General features: G+C 43.7%; 1 protein-coding gene across 2 annotated transcripts in view; it reads left to right on the top strand.

Moving 5' to 3' along the window:
- Positions 1–18095, top strand: part of LIG1 (DNA ligase 1) — a 397262-nt gene that overhangs the window by 251409 nt on the left and 127758 nt on the right. For both annotated transcript variants that reach the window (XM_086950012.1, XM_086950011.1), the window contains exons 13-15: positions 649–725; positions 895–986; positions 6401–6500. In XM_086950012.1, the coding sequence (XP_086806138.1) occupies positions 649–725; positions 895–986; positions 6401–6500 (269 nt within the window). The remainder of the gene's footprint in view (positions 1–648; positions 726–894; positions 987–6400; positions 6501–18095) is intronic.

Here is an 18095-nt window from a genome sequence, read left to right as displayed (position 1 = left end):
CCTCAAGACCTGGCTATTCGAGCAGTAGCAGCTTCCGAGAACGAAGAGTAAAGCTCTCAGTCCTGTTGGGTTTCTTTAGAACTTCATAAGGAGTTTATTGTATCAAACCTCCAGTCTTCACTCTGATCCAGACAGGAAGACAACCGCTTAATTGGATACACAAGCTTATATTGTACCCGTTTACCATGGTACTCCCCGTTGGGCAGCCAAACAGGTTTTTAAATGTTTGTAACTGTTTTCCCTGCCTGATTCTCTCACTTGTGAAATTAAACATTTTTAGTAAAGGTAGGTGAGATTTGGGCTCGAGTTAGTTTGGTGAAAACTTGTGTCTGCTTGACTCATTTGAGATCTTCTTGTTACAGTGTGTTCTGTACCAAAACTGCAGAGTTAAATTGCATTTATTGCCCAATTTAGAAATCGCAGCCCCATTTTACCTCTTTCGCGGTCTCTCCATCATTTGGGGCGGACAGTCATTTATTATGAGAAGTACCTCTAGATCTTCTGCACAGCAAGTTAATTTCAATAAAACAGATGTCAAAATATGACAAACTTTAAAGAGATGATCTTCTTTGTTTTAAAAAAAAGTGTGTGTATATTTAACTGAAGTGTGGTGTATTAAAGTACATTTTCTTGCCGTTTTTCTTCTAGTCCATGAATAAGAAAATTGATATTATCAAGGGGATATTCGTAGCCTGTCGACACTCGGAAGCACGTTATATTGTTCGGTCAGTATCTTAAAGCCTGATCACACACCAATTTGACCCCCCTCCTTTCTCCGACAACTTCGCCCTGTATTTTATATGACGTTAAGATTGATTTACTCGCTTGTTAAGCTTATAGTTAATCTCCCTATGGGTCGCTCCTATCCCAAAACTATTTGCTTTGTGTCTTTAGATCTTTGGCGGGAAAGCTCCGGATTGGTCTTGCAGAGCAGTCAGTCTTGTCGGCTATTGCACAGTCTGTGTCCCTCACACCTCCAGGACAAGGTAAATTCAGCAGTATCAAAATGTGACCTTTGGTATGTTAAGACGCCTCCTTTACATTTTATGTAGAAGAGCCTCTTTTTTTGTGCCGATGTGAGTTGTGCTCTTGTGTGTTTTTTTTTTTTGGAGGGGAGGGTGGTTTCTCTTTTTTCTTTCTATACTGGAATGACGAATATGATACAATTTGAGGTGCAAGTAAGTTAAGTGACTAAAATGGTAGATGGAAGGAGGGCACACATCACATTGCAATAACCGGACTAATTGTAGTTTAGAATAGCTCCTTAAATTATTCTGTAGTGTAGACTGACCTACTGCATAAAGTATAAGCCTTAAATTGCATTCCTGCTTTTCATTTGTCATATACGTCCTTGTCTTCTTTATCGTTGTGCAATAGATGCCAATTCTCCTTGATTTGGGCATTCTTTTCTTGGACTGCATCACTTAGATTAGCTTTGTGAATAGAATAACCACCTCATTTTATCACCTGTGCTGTGTAGAGCTTGGATGTCCTGGTATATTGTGTCCTTTTTGTTTTTATTTTTTCCTCTTTAATATTGAGAATATTTAAAGCTTTCTGCTTCATTAATTCAGAATCAATCTTATTTTATTTTAAATCCCTTTTATTGCCAAAAAGTATACTAAGAAAGCTTCTGCTCAGATTCATGATCTTGCTATAGTTAAGTGCTATAAGGGACGGACATTTTCAATCTCCTCAACATTTAAAGCTTTAGTAGGTTTTTTTTATCTGTAGGATTTTTTGCTCGCTGAAGAAGGGCAGTGGTTCTAGAGCTCTTTGATGTACTGGCAGAATTTCTTTTTTAACTTGTAGACAGTAGCCTTAAAAGTAGAAAAGCAAGTAAAAAGCAAGACTATTAGCTCAATACGATCTTAAATCTGCTTGGTTTGTGGATTAAAAGAATTGACACACAATGAATAATAGGTTTGAGATGGTGCTTTTAGTAAACACCTATCGATCAGTAGTAGTGATTCGAAAGTAAGCTAACTTAAGCAAATCAACTGAAATAATATATTGTGTCTAGGGTTTGTACAGACCACCATGAATAAAGCTTCTTTACACCATGCAATACCTTGTTGAAGCAGTGTTCCATCCCGGTTTAAACTTTGTTTACCCTTGCCCACAACCCTTCCGCCAGATTACAGATGCTTTTGAATACAAAAGTGTTTGGGGGTTTAACAGGTGGTTTAACATCTTGGTTTTTAGAGATTTGGTGGATTCACTGGCTCTCTCCAACGTTGTTCAGTTAGTAGATAAGTGTAGATATTCTGGGGACTGAGACTGGACAGGCTCTCTGGTAAAGAGATGAGACCCAAGCAGGGATTGAAGTGAATTTTCGCTGCATCTACTCCAGCATCTGGATGTTATCTAGATAGATGGGCCTAAGCTTCAAAAAGAGCTGCAGGGCAGTTTGTGAATTTGCATAGACTGGCGTCCACTTATAACCTACGTCCTACTAAAAGCGCTGCTGCCTGAGGTTATCCAAGTATTAGTATCCCCCATGACCCCTCCACAAGTGTCTTGTATTGTCATATTTATATTAAGATTGCGGCATAGCTAGTGACCACCATCTGTCAACAAAAGCTGTTCAGTCCCATGTAGGGTTTCTGCCAATGTAACATTCTCCCAATTCCATTATTACCCCCTGCAAACGGAAGTTACTCATTTCTATTTATTCACCCTACTCTTCGCAGTGACCACGTCACTGCTGTCCAATTGTCTGCAATGTGTCTGACTTGCTTTGTTTTTTGGCAAGCAATTGTGATAAAGTATTTGTTAGTATGGAAAAGAGTACTGCCACTTATCTGGTCTGATCATAAGGCGATCATGTTTGATGTTACCCTGCCACGCGAAAAACCCTCTAATGTATCTAAGAGTCTTTAGCTCTCAACCTTGGAATAAGGTAAAGAGAGAAAAGCTAAACAAGATGCTCTCCTGCTCTTGCCAGTCTGCTCTGGCAGACCTGGATGAGGCAGTGAGGAGCTATCAATCCTGGATTATCTCCGCTGGTCAGCAGTTGGCTCCTCTAACCACGCAGAAATCAGTCAGGCGGACTATCTCTGAACCATGGTTCAATGAATCATTGAAGGCCCTAAAACAAATATGTAGAAGACTAGAAAGGAAATGGAGGCTAGAGAACGATGTCCAGACAAAATCAGACAATAGAATAGCCATCCAAGCATACAAAAATCTATTTTGAAGGCAGTCAGACTACTTCAAATAAAAAAATAGAAGCATCAAATGGATGCGCTAAAAGGCTATCCACCACGGTTTAAAAACTATTCAAGCTCCTGCAACCACTAAATCATGAAAGTAGCCAGCAATTCTGCAATAAGTTAGACTCCTTTCAACAAAAAGTCAAACAAGTCTTCAATGCTTTTGTACCCCAATCAAACCTTTCGGCATTGCCCCACAAGACCCCGAGCGACAGTCCAGTTTCGCACGCCAAAGCAGATAGCTTCACCACCCCTACACTTGGTCTTCCTGCCTATCACACTTGATTGGACCACCAAATTAATTTCCTTAGTTAAATTTGGTTCTCCTTTCAACCCATTCCCGCTGAAAATTCTTCATCTTGGACAATCTCATGATTTCTTCTGGGCACTTCCTCATGGAATGGCTCTTCCTCATGGAATGGAAAAAACCTCCATTCAGCCTCTTCTGAAGAAACCCAATCTGGATCCGGAGGACCCCAACCAGCTACAGACTCCTATCCAGGCTGCCGTTTCCAGCTAAGATCATTGAAAGATTTCTTAATGAAGAATTGTCCGCTTTCCTTTTGGAGGGTGACATTTTGGACCATTCGCACTATGGTTTCCGGGCCCACCACATCACTGAGTTGGCACTTATTACGGCCACTGAAGAGCTTAGGCAAACTCTCGACATTGGGGAGAGCGCTGTCCTTATCCTGTTAGATCTCTCAGCAGTGTTCGTTGAGCGCCTCGCCTGGAATTAGGGATAAAGCGCTCCTCCTATTCAGTTCCTTCCTGTCTAACAGGTCACAATCGGTGGCAAATGATGGATTCGTCTCCTCGGCTTTCTCACTCTCTTGTGGAGTCCCACAGGGCTCATCGTTGAGCCCTACCCTTTTTAACACGTATGTCACCCCCTGGCCAAGCTAATAAGTTTCGGTTTTACGCTGTGTCGTACGCGGATGACACACAGATAATAGTGTCCATTAATAGCTAGTCCGCTGATACTGCATCTCGATTCAAAGCCTGCATGAGCCACATAGGGAAGCGGATGCAGGATAACGGTTTAAAGCTCAACACTCCAAAAACGGAAGTCATGCTCTTTGGCAACATGCCAGTTATCTCGCCAGACATCTGGTGGCCGAAACATATGTGCCCTCCCCCGACACCTGCTAACAAAGTGTAAAATCGTGGATTTCCCCTAGACACCAAATTAACCTTTGAAACCCAGAGCAATTACACCCCATTGGCTTACTTTTTCATTCTCAAAATCTTGAAATTAGTACTTCCATTTATTCCTTTTGCGCTAAGAAAAACAGTCACAACGATTGCCTCCAGGCTGGACTATTGCAATGGCCTTCTTACCAGTGCAAGCAAGAGTAGCAAACATAAACTCCAGATGACTCGGAACGCCGCACCTAGAGTCCTGCTTGGGCTCACTCGCTATGACTCTGCCTCCAAGGCTCTCGCAGAGCTACACTGGCTGCTTATTAGCAAACGTATTCATTTCAAAGCACTATGTATTGCGTTTAGGCTACACACGGCCTTGGTCCTTGGCAACTGTTGCAATTTTTAAAACCCTACATCCCTTAGCTAATCAGACAGCGGCAACCTGGTCATCCCTAAGGTACACAGTTAAATGCGGAGGAAAAAGCTTTGCTTACACCACAGCCAGACCTTGGAGCTCCCTGCCTATCTCTCTCAAAAAAGAATCTAACTTGTTTACCTTCAGGAAGCGCCTAAAAACCTGGCTCTACTAATGCATCCCCACCTCTACCTCTGCGTGTTTGCCCTTCTAAGTGCCTAGACACCTCCGGGTACTCATAGAGCTATATACATTCTTTGTTTCATTTCGTTACTGGATTTGACACATTGAACTCTGCATCATTGAGACTTGGAGCTTTTGGGATAATTCGAGGTTGCACAGATTTCTCATCCCAATTAGTGATTGGATGTATGCCAATCAACTAAAGCTCAACCCCAACAAGACCGAGTTGATCCTGACCAGAGGATCTTCCAATCCTTGGAACCCTAATTTTTGGCCTCCTCTCCTAGGCAATCCTCCCCGCCCAGCTTAATCCGTTAAAAGCCTAGGGGTCATAGTCAGCAAAGATCTATCTATGAAACCTCAGATTGGCCAGTGGTATCATCCTGCTTCTTCCATCTTCGAAGAATCCAAAACATTTCTAGATTCTTACCACCGAGGCTTAAACTCTTGTCCTTCTGGCCATGGTCATCTCCCGCCTTGACTATGCCAGCCTATCTGCTCCATCGCCTGCAATTGGTCCAAAACCAAGCAGCTAGGCTCCTCGTTCATCAAGCCAGACACCAGCATGTCCGTTCCTTGATGAAGAGCCTTCACTGGCTCCTGGTGGCCAAACTCTGTGCATTTAAATTGCGATGTACCATCTTTAAAGCCTTGGCTGGTTTTGGCCTGGATTTCATCTCCTCCTTAATCCATCGCTATCTCCCCTCTTGTGAACTTCGCTCATCTCACCTGTCCCTGGTCACCATCCCCACTTTCAAACAGAAAAAACACGGTGGTCTCAGATTTTCTCTACTTGCTCCTCAATTCTGGAACTCCCTGCCCTTGGAACTCAGATCAGCGACATCCTATACCCACTTCAGATCTCTTCTTAAGACACTTCTGTTCTCTCAGGCATATGAGTCTGCCCACCACACTTCTGCTGCCCTCCGTTCACAGCACCATGAACCCGCCTGGTATAACTGCGCTCTACAAATGATTTTAACATAACAGAACATAACATCCCAATGTTTTTAGGTTATTGAGCACTTCTTTGTGCGATGAGGTCAGTTGTTCCCAATTGTAGCATTTACAATGTTACAAATGCTTTTAGTATGGGCATTGCCATGCTTGTCCTTCTAGGAGGCATCTTAATATACAGAGTAGTAACAAAGCTGCGATGAGAAACATTTAAGGAATGCACATTAAGAAGTGCGTAGGAAATGTCGACGTGGAGAGAAATTGATGCAATCCTGTAACCCACTGATCCTAGAGTCCCCATCTTACTTGTGCTTGGCTTTTTCACGAGTGATTAACGACTGTTCGAGAAGGTGAAAATTAAGTGTTTACTAAGTAATACTAGCAAATGGATGCTGAGGTCCTTCACAGTTAGTTTTACAACTCGTTTTAGTATTAGTATTAGTGAACTCATTTTAGAGTCTTAATTTGCCTTCTCCCTTCATAGAGTTTCCCCCTGAAGTGGTGGATGCTGGTAAGGGAAAGTCTGCGGAGGCCCGTAAGTCCTGGTTAGAGGAGAGAGCCATGATCCTGAAACAAACCTTCTGGTAAGTAATCTCCCTTTGATGCTGCCAAACGGGTAACTATGGCAACAGTATGTTTCCTAACGGATGCAATTCACATCACTAACATTTATCCTAAACTGACTGTTAATAATTGGTTCTTAGTTTTTTTTTAATCATTATTCAAACAAAAAAGTCATTTCAGTTTAGAAACAAGTTAACCATATAGCAGCAAGTACTTGCTCTATAGGCACAGGGTTCTCTATTAATTTCTAGTCGAAATCTCATCCAGACGGTCTAGCTATGTTATCTCTATTCTTGGCTAGTAACATACATCATTATAAAAGACTTTTACTGGTAGCACCCATGTGCACAGCACACAAAGACGTAGAAAAAGAAATGGCATAGTGTACAGACATGAAAGACAAGTTAAATATAAGATTGACAGGGGTTTCAGTGGTTATATACTGGGTTTATCATCAGCACATTTTCACTAGTTTAGAGCTCTCCAATTGCCGCATGTTGGACATGAGACCCTCATGAGGTCCTGGTTTTTACTTTATATTCTGAGACTTTTTAACAAATGCCAGAATACATTGGAAACACAAGCTCTGGATAATCTCTCCTGGTCATTCACAACTCAATGCACAATATTTAATTGAACTTTATTGGGATGAAGGTCAGAAGGGCGGTTTATAAAAGATGAGAAGCATATCAACATTTGTGTTTATGCAGGTGATCTAGCAGGGAGACCAATATAAAGCTAGCCAGTGGCTCTGTGCCCGGAGATACTTTGACCCTGTCTTGGTATTCTACTCTACTGTGTTTGCATTCTGAGTTTTTGAACGGCGAACACTGTTGGTGAAATTGCTAGAGATGGTGTGATGTCAGAGGTCACATAGCAATGATGCAAGTAATTATTTGTATTCTCTAAACATGGAATGAAAATAAGAACAAACATTGCCACATAGTTCTGGAATTGGCTGCCAAACTTTTGGTTTTGCAAAAACTTGTTTTTTGGCGTGGTTCTATAAAATAATGTTGGGTAAGCTACCAAGTCCTCACCGATATGCATAAAAAAATTGCAGAAAAGTAAAAAAGAAATGTTGCCCGTAATACCACACATTGCCAAAGTAATCCCAGCACTGAATGGAGCTACTTTGTGGGCAGATGGGCTCCTTGAGAGAGAGCAGAATGCCATCACTTCGAGCCAATGGATGTAGTCGGTTGACCTGGGCATTAGTGGATGGAAAAAACATGAAATACACTACAACAGATCATTGATGAAGAATCCTGGCTGAAAGCCTATTAATGTTAACCACAATATGGGTATCATTTTTATAAAATGTGTGTCTTGGTCGAAGCCAGGCCTACAAGTTGAAAACACTCCATTTCCTCTAAGCTAGTGCAGACAGACAAGTGATTATTAGACCAGCTGTCCCATCTGTATCTTGTATAGGTACCTTATCATTGTTTTTAATTTAAAAATCTCTGAATATACAAATCTAGCTAACGAAAGGAGATTCAGAACCCTATCCACTACAGGTCTCTGCCGTGTTTCTGTGGAGCTGCTGAGCCTGAAAGCTATTGTTATTAAGCAGCAAGTTGGGCATCTTTGATTGTAATGGGTCAACAGCTGACATCCATTATACACACAAATTAAAAAATTCATATGGGCACGCATACTTAGACCTGAAAATATACATGTATGTATTTTTACAGGTGCTGACCTCATACACACATCTATGGTACACAGCATATGTAGATTCAGAGCAAACCCTCTACAAGCATCAATGCACGTGTTGACCCAGCATCCTTAAAAGCGCAAATGCACACATGCCAAAAGACATGCAGACATTTATGGAGGCACAAACAAACCTACAAGCACTCAAGCACACACAGAGTATCACACACTTGTGTAGAAACGATACAAATTGTAGGGGCAAAAACCTGAGTAACACGTAGGAACACATTCAGTTGCCGATTACATGCATTGAGGAATGCATGCTCAAAAGGGAATAAGTAAGGCTGAAGTTTTCATATCAAGAAAAATTGGAACGTTATGCCTGCAGCATAGTTGCATTTGTGCTCCTGCATCCTCTTGCATGTTAGAAAACAAGGGGTACGGACTCTTTTTAACTACGACCGCTATCATTGGAATTAACTGTTGCTGCAGACTCTTTGGCAGGCATGTTCTTCCTTCGCTGTCCGATCACAGGTGTCCTTGTTTAGAAAGCAGGCAACCTGAGCAGCTGTCTGCACTCACCATATGAATGGAATTTCAACTGTGGAGTCTCCTGCTCCATCTTTGAGCCCTGCAGCACCTTTAACACTAGCAGTGAGATGGTCCTAGTTCCTTTAGGGGAACAGTATTGTGAGAAAGTGCCAGCTTTCATGCCTTGGTATGCCCCTACTTTTTTCTGAACTGCTCATGTGCTTAGACTGAGTGTACCCTGGGTCCCTGCCAACCAAGTACCTAGGGCCTGTGTTCCTTCCCTAAAAGCTGTGTTGAAAGTAAAACCCAATTGGCATATCTGGCCACCTGTCAGCCCCTAGTAAATGGTACCCTAGGTACCCAGGGCATGGTGACCAGAGAAGACCCCTGAGGACTGCAGCACTTATTGTGCCACCCTCGGGGACCCTGTACCCGGACACCCACACACTGCCTTTGCAGGCTGAGTGTCTAGGTACAGAGCTAAACCAAGAGTCGACATGGCATACAACCTTGCAATGCATCAGACAACTTCTGTATCTATCTAAGCGCCAGGTAAACCAGAAATTGCATGCTAACACACTAATTAAATATCACAGAGCTTTAAGAATTCCCCCTGGACCCAGGATAGCGCTGAAACCCTCCTTGTGTGAGAACTCAAAACCTTTCCAAGAAAAATGGAATGCGATCCTCATCAAATGTAGCTTAGATTTAATCCTACTCATAGTAGAAGAATTATCTCACATACTTCATGACCTGAACATTGAAATTAAGGAAATTAAAAAAGAACTAGAGGATACTATCCCAGCAGAAGAATGGTCTAACATCTTGGATGACATCAAGACACAGTTGGATAAGCACACAAGACAGATCAATGAGAGAAAAGTGTGCAAGTTCAGGAGTGATACCCTGGACTATAAACTGGGGGAAGTGTACACCTGGGCAGAGGTGTATGCCCAAAGACGAAGGAACAAACCATATAGTCAGCAAACTTATACCTCCTCATCTGGCAGTGAGTCATCCAGTCGTCCACAACCAAGAAAACCTGTCACATCTGCCCCAGCATCGCTAAGAACAGATGGATCCATGAGTAATATGGATAAAAACACCACGCAGGAAAGTGGCCCATCAAGATCCAAGCCTTTTTTTAGAGGAAGGCCTAAACGACAGAGGAGTCCTTTGCAGGGTAATAGAAAAAGAGAAAGGTCACCCCAACACAAGGAGCACGATTCAAAAGAAAAAGAAGAACACTTAGTTATCAATATTTCTGACACCATTTTAAAACCATACGAAATGAAACTGTTGGGAAAAGGGGCATCATTTATTCAGACAACACAAACTAGCCTTCTAGAGTTGGAAGTAACAACTTTTAAATTCACCCGCAAATTACGACTACGCCATTTCTTTGACAACGTTTTGCCACCTACTACACTAAAAAAAACGATCAATTGAAGGGACTACGTCCGCCTAGTTCATACCAAGCACCGTGCAGCCACAAATGCATTGATATGTTTGAAACCTTGGTTAAGCAGGATCTCACAAAAATCAACTATAGAAAGAGAATCACCAAAAACATCACCCAAAAAGATCAGGATGCTCTCAAGAAAATAGCTAATAACAAGAACATCAAATGCATCAAAGCCGACAAGGACGGCGCCCTGGTGATTTTAAATACCCAAATGTACAAAAATAAAATTGATGAACACATCTCTGATACAGAAGCTTACATGAGGCTTGATGGGAACCCTACCACTCAATTCAAGGGTATACACTAAATGACTTAATAACAAAAGCTCAAGAACTAGGAACTATAGATGAAAGGATACAAAAGTACCTGCCACTTAAATATCCTAAAAGTCCCACAATACACAGGACACCAAAAATCCATAAAAACATCAAGGACCCTCCATTTAGACCAATCGTATCCACTAGGGGTTCCCTACACGAACCTGTAGGCAAATTCCTAGATAGATACCTCCAACCTGTGGTAAAACAAATGAGAAGTTACGTGAAAGACACCACGGAGTTTCAAACTTGCAGAAGTCACCACACAAGCTGATGAACATCTAGTCCTATACACTGCGGATGTGAAATCTCTGTATACGTCCATCCCTCATGGTGGGAGTATTGACGCAATTGAGAAAGCTATTTTAAACAGTGACATTGACAGCCACATGCACCAATTCCTTATGGAATTAATGATGTTCACCCTGTATCACAGCAATTTTGAATACAACAAGGTATGGTATTTGCAAATGTCCGGCATGTCCATGGGCAATTGCGCAGCAGCCACATACACAAACATTTATATGAAGGAATTTGAAGACACACATATTTATGAAAATTCTGACTGGTCCGAAAATTTGAAATTATTCGTCCGATACATTGACTATCTGTTTTTCATCTGTAAAAGTACTAAAGAGCATTTACAACAATCACTAACCACGTTGAATACGAAAGATGACAGAATTGAACTCACTTGGCAGATGAGTGAAGAATCAATCACATTCCTGGATGTATTGAGTACGAGAACACCTCAAGGCTTTGAGACTGACTTATTCCGCAAAGAAACAGACCGCAACAACACTTTACATTTCTCTAGTTTCCACCAGGGCTCTTTGAAACGTCACCTACCGTACTCGCAGATGTTAAGAGCAAAGCACATTGCATCTAACAGTGACACAGGAAAGAAACGAATTCAAGAAATGGGAAATGGAATCCGTGAAAGAGGATATCCCCAAAATATAATTGAACAAGCGGAAAACAGGGTATCTATGATTTCTCGAGATCAGGCGCTTACAAGATCTGAAAAACCTAAATACACTAGGATGGTGCTAGTATCAAAATTCTCCACGCTCAGTATCACATACAAAAAAATCATTTTAAGACACTGGCCCATTCTTAAATCAGAAGCAGAATTCAATGACCTATTTAAAGCTCCACCTATTTTCGCGTACACGCGAAATAACATCAAAGAGATACTCCTGAAGGAACCAAGGGAATCAAGTATAACAAAGGGCACATGCTCTTGCATGAACTGCAATAGTTGTAACAATGTGATCAAAGGAAACACCATAGCGCACCCAATGAAGGGTCACGACATTAAGCTCAAAGTCAATGCCACATGCGACTCATCCAACCTAATATATCTACTAAAATGTCCATGCGGAAAAATATACGTGGGGAAAACCGAAAGGAAAATTAAAATTCGGTTAAATGAACACAAATCCAATATACGGACCAGGAATGAAAAATCGAACATTGCTATACATTTCGTGGAACAAAAACACAGCATTTCCCAATTAAAGTATATGGTACTTGAAATCATCGAGAAACTTGAGGGTACTGATAACAACAGAATTCTACTGCAACGTGAAATATCCTGGATTTACCGCTTGCAAGCCATGAAGCCCTTTGGGCTAAATGATAGAACTGAATTTAGCTGCTTCATTTAGCCACTATTCTAGTGGCATCCTGATGCATACTTTACTCATTTGTATTGCCTGTGATGCTGAATTTGTCACATAACTTAAATGTATGATTTGAGTTTGTCAATTTCATTTATAGTAGTATACTGTTTACGGTTCGACCATGCACCTATTATGCATTATACTGTTGTTTATACCCGTATTGTTGCACGTCAGAGACTGTGTTCACTTTCAAGATGGCTGCCGCGAATCAGTCCGTTTTCTATCTTTACACACAACGTATGCACGCTTCGACGTGTCACCGAAGCGAATCACAATGCATGATATAACATCGCGTTAACCATCGAACTACCTTCCCGTTTGTTCGAGGCTCAACAGACCGGACGCGATCGAGTATGTTTGCCAATCTAGTAAGTCTGTTCCATACCGCCATGGTATTATGCTATGACTCTGAACGAGACAGCAGCATCGTACGGTTGCCCTTCACAAATTTTAGCATTTTTTTAACTTACAGCTATATCTATGACAATACGAACATTCAGATACGTAAGTTCCGTGCACGCCACCGTACGTAACTTCACTTCACTATGTATCCGTTGCACCTTATCACTAACTGCCGCAGCGTTTGCACACTAGCCGCATGCATGAATTTGAATCACAGTATGATTTATTATTATTGTTTTACTGTTTTTAATGTGACATGTCGGCTATTATTTACTAGTGATGGTTATATCTGATTGTTTGGTTTATAGAGCTCCTTGAGAAAGGGCACGGAAGCCCGAGATGCATCGGAGCTATGAGGAAATGTATTGGATATGTTAACAACACAATGAAATTCAATATGATATGATGAAGATATCAAGTTACTAATTTGGATACAAAGCATAAAACAACAACTCATGTTAATCTGATTGTGGAGTCTTCTTGAAAAGAACCCATGGTGTGCCCAACTTCAGGGATGCATTCATATTCTATGTATGCACAACATTACTGTTAACTACATAACATAACAGGACGGATACGTAACCTGACAGAGCACCCAACCTTATCTTAAACCCATTACAGAGCCCATCTACAAAACCTAGTGCTGTGCACCTCCCCCATCATCAGATAGTCACACAACTTTGTGTGCCATGCCCAAAGACCCCACTGCCCTGGCATACTTCAGTCAATGTGGTGGATGCTTTCTACAAATCAGTGACTGCTGATATAGACAACTTGATAAAAAGAGAACATAATAACAAGAAAAGATACATTGGAGGTAATCTAACATCTGATGAAAGGTTAGCTCTCAAACTATCACTGCAGTCTGATATTATCATACGTATGGCTGACAAAGGTGGCAACATTGTTGTTTGAACAAAAAAGACTACAATTTTGAGATTTTAACTCAACTCCATGATTCTAGGTATTATGAGAAAATTAGTACTAACCCTTTACCAGGCTGCCAATTTTGATTGATGGAAGAAAGATGAAATAAAATTGGACTGATGCTGTAATCAACAACATACCTTGGTGTTTCAATTGGAGTCATTCTACCTGAATGGATTAGACTTGGACATAATCTGTTGATCGGAAAGTTCTGGACATCTATTCATATTTGGATTGATAAAGTTTTGTTATATACATACTATATATATTGGAAGTGCTCAGCAAGGAATTGTTATGAGTGTTATACCTGGAACTGGTTTTCTGCTTTTGTAGGGAAGAGGGGTGACCTCCCTTTCTTTGCTTTGAAGCACCATTTTTTCACTGTGTGTTTATTACTGTGTGCCATATTCTTGTTGTGCGCCTGATATATACCTGGTCATCTCCTTAAATTTATACTTCAGTCACCCCTCTAGCTGGGTGCCCTATGCCAGAGGTGTGGGCACAGGTGCATGAGCCATGTGCCCCTACAGTACCCAGGGCAAGTCCTGGGCACTGTAACTGCAGTGATGCCATTAAGAGTATATGGTGCTGGGAGGTTGTCATTACGAACTCCACATCACCATAATGGCTACACTGAAGACTGACAAGTTTGGTACCAAACTTTTCAGCACATTAAACCCGCACTGATGCCAGTGTGGGATTTAATGTAAAATGCACCAGAGGGCATCTTAGAAATGCCCTCTGAAAGCCTAACCTACAATCCACGTCAGGGCTGAGTGGCTGCAGAGGCTGCCACACAGCAGACATGTTTCTGGACCCCTGGGTGGAGAGTCCCCTGCTCTCCTGGGCCTGCAACAATGCACATCCTGGGCGAGGTGCTAGGTCTCCTCCCCCAGGATGGGCAGTGGGAAGCTTCAAAGGCATGCCGCCTCTGTGCTTCTCCAGACCACTTGCTATACCCTGCACCTGGTCCCCACCAGTTCTGACCCGCACTCTGGCGGGAAAAACTACGTCAGGAAGGGGGGGGTGCCAGCCTGTGCCAACCCCACGCCTCAGGTGGCGGAGACGAGGTGAAGCACGACCCCGGGCTCCGGCCATCTTGAAGATGGCGAGCCCTGCCCAATCCCAGCTAGGCTCCTGCCCCCCTCCCACAGGAGAGGAGCAGGCTAGGGGGTGTACCCACCCCAGGACAGGGACCTATTTGTCTCTGCCCTTGCCCTATCTGTAACGTCTCTAAATTCAGTATTTAGGGGCTCCCTGAACCTTCCTTCCTCTGATCCCAATACCAAAAGAAGAAAGAATATCAAGAAGAATACCACCCGCCGCGCAGCTGCTAACAGGACGACAACAACTGACTTGGCCCCAGCCTTACTGGCCTGTTGATCCTGGAACCTGCTCCTACCTAAATCCCGGCGACTCCTGCGGACAGTAACCTTGGGGCTCCCAGAGGACCTGCCTTCCTTTACCCTCTTAAAGTCTGACACTCGCATCAGCAGAGGTTCTGCTGCAACAACCCACCTGGTGCCAGCCATGGAGCTCCGGACCAGCCCACTCTGCACCCGTTGAGCCCGGCCAGTGCACGAGTGATCCAAGACCACGAGGACGTACCCCCGGCGACTAGGACCTGAAGTAGAGTGTCCCAAGACCCTCCTCGACGAACCAGACAACGCCTGCATACTCAGAACCAGGGGCCCCCAACCGCGGCCAGCTTGAGGGTAAGCTTTTCCGACACCCAAAGACACCCCTGCACCCGACACCCCAACAGCCCCCTGTGCCTCCCTTTGGGGTACCTACCTGTGCTCCAAGATCCCAACTTACCTCTCGACGTGCTGTTCGCCTCATGGAGAGTCTCTGCCCCGAGCCTGCAGCCTTTGTTCCCTTTTGACCTTTTCCATTGGATAACATTGATCGCCCGACGGCGCAAAGCACCATGCACCCAGCCCCCGAGTACTGCTGGCCGTGCCACCTTTGTCCTATCCTGCTTCCCCTTTGCTCTGAGCAAGTGATCAGGAGCCCAGCTCCCACAGCGGCGAGGCCGGCTAGCCAGCAGCCACCAACCGGAGGCCCCCCATCGGATAACATTAAGCCGAACTACCTCTGCGCCCGGCTGCCCCTGCGCCGCTGAGGGTGAACCAACTGTACCCACCTGACCCTGGGGGACCCCTGAGTCTATGCCAGTACCACAACTTCACCAGTCGAGTACTCACTAGGAAACCGGTAACTCACTTACCTGCCATTGAATAACATTTACTGGTTTGACTCGAAAAATCTTCTAAGTGTCTACTTTTGAAAACTTTAAATATTCATAAAAAATCATCCGAATTCGGAAATACTCACCTGTGATCAGGAGAGGAGCCAGTACTGTACCTTATAGCCCAGTGCTGAAACGCAAAAGTATCCCTAGCAGGTTTACGAATAACTTGTTTTTTCTCAATAGGAATCCATTGTCTGCTTTTCTAAGAAATTTCTTTCAAGTGTCTACTTTTAAAAACTAGAAATATTCTTTAAAAATCATACGAAATACTGAAACTTAATTACTTACCTGTTTTGAGTTGAGACACCAGTACTGGATTACAAAAGTAACAAGATCGTACTTTAACAGCAACCTGAATTTTCTCCCATTGGATAACATTGCCAGATATCTATTGAAGTGTGAACTTTTAAAATAGGTTTTTATTCCTGAAAAATCACCACCATACCTAAAACGTTTTTGCTAAACTGTTTCCAGCTTAGACCCCAGGACTGAACCTAGGAGCCAGTCCTGGAATTATCAAAGTCCAGCTTAGACCCCAGGACTGAACCTAGGAGCCAGTCCTGGAATTACCAAAGAAATTTACAAAGTAATCACCTGTATTTATATAAGGGAATCCATTGAGCTCAATGCTAAATTGTGTGTAGTATTGTGTTTCCTACTGCAACCCCTGTACCTATTGTCTTTACAAAGTTTATTGCCTTTCGGCAAAGTACTCACCTGAGACCTCTCATATTGAGAACAGTATATTTTTGATGCCTGTTGGTTCTAGAAATAAAACAGCTACATCTTGTGATATAAAAACAATTGGCCTGGAGTTCAGTCTTTGAGTGTATGAGACCATTTGCTGACTGAGTGTGCACAACAAATGCTTTACACTGTCCTCTGGTACTGCCTTACTGCTCGACCAAGCTACCAATTTAGAGAGTAAGGTCACACCTGGCTTTAACCTCTGTTATACCTCTGGGGTTTTGTGGACTCTATACCCACTGTACCCTATTCTGGTCCATTATATATAGAGCCACTTTCTCACAAGTATCATAAGAAACTGTTGGGGGCTGCTTGAATATGTCCTTCCTTCAACTCTTTTAATGTGAGTTGTAGAGACAGTCCTGTATTATCAGTGGAAGCCTCTGCCTGTTCTTGGCCAAGTTGCTGTTTAAAGATCTGCAAGTTTTAGGAACCAACTCTAAATGCTACTTCTTGTTCAGACGTTTTTTCAATTCACTGTGCATGCACGTTCCTCCAGAGAAAAGGAACGTCTCTTGCATTCTCAAAGCATTTCATTTTCAATGTACACAACATCTGTGAACCAATCCACAAGGGAGCCCTGAACGGTTTGCCCGTCTGTCAGTAAAGCCTGGAGTCCGATAATTACCGGAGGAACAGCTTGGGGGAGCGAGACCACAACCCCCAGGCTGCAACGCGAGGTGTACAGGAGGCGCGTCACCGCCAGCGCCGGAGGCCCTTTAAATCTCAGGCAGGGCTCGCGCAGCGCGGGTGCCCTGAACTGTTTGCCAGTCTGTTAGTAAAGCCCGGAATCCGATAATTACCAGAGGAACAGCTTGGGGGAGCGAGACTACAACCCCCAGGCTGCAACGCTAGGTGTACAGGAGGCGCGTCACCGCCAGCGGCCCTTTAAATCTAGGGCAGGGCTCATGCAGCGCGGGACGCGCGTGGGCGAAGCCCACCCGGGCTAAGGGCGGGCTCGCCTAAGCCCGGGCCAAGGGCGGGCCCGCCTAAGCCCGGGCCAAGGGCGGGCCCGCCTAAGCCCGGGCCAAGGGCGGGCCCGCCTAAGCCCGGGCCAAGGGCGGGCCCGCCTAAGCCCGGGCCAAGGGCGGGCCCGCCTAAGCCCGGGCCAAGGGCGGGCCCGCCTAAGCCCGGGCCAAGGGCGGGCCCGCCTAAGCCAGTCTTAGCCAGGAAGAGGCTGGGCTGGGCTGGGCCACTCCCTTTACATTGACATTTTAGTCCCTTTTAGGCCTCTTAGTGATTTTATATTTTGTTTGTGGTGCATCTGTTATACTGATATTTGTGTAATCTTCAGCTATATAAATTCTGAGTCACCCACTGTCATGAGTAAGGGGCAGGGGGTTCAGGGATAGTGGGAACCCTTGATGCGTTTCTACTGAGAGCAGAATCAGTACTCTGCCATGAGATTGAACTAACCCAAAGGCGACTGTCAATTGACCACCGTCGTTAGTCTATTGGTGTTCTCTTAACTGGCCCGCTGTTGGTGTTAGAGCCATCCGGAACAATTGATATATCAAACGACCAGGTGGAAACACCGCAGATTCAGGGACTATCATTATCGTCGAGTTAACAGAGGATGCTTCTCATAAAGTTGGTTAAAGTTAAGGAGGTAGGTCCCGGGACGTAGG

This window comes from Lissotriton vulgaris, unplaced genomic scaffold (genome assembly GCF_964263255.1).
Source record: "Lissotriton vulgaris unplaced genomic scaffold, aLisVul1.2 SCAFFOLD_1535, whole genome shotgun sequence".
Taxonomy (NCBI): Eukaryota; Metazoa; Chordata; class Amphibia; order Caudata; family Salamandridae; genus Lissotriton; species Lissotriton vulgaris.
This window is presented reverse-complemented; position numbering and strand designations above follow the sequence as displayed.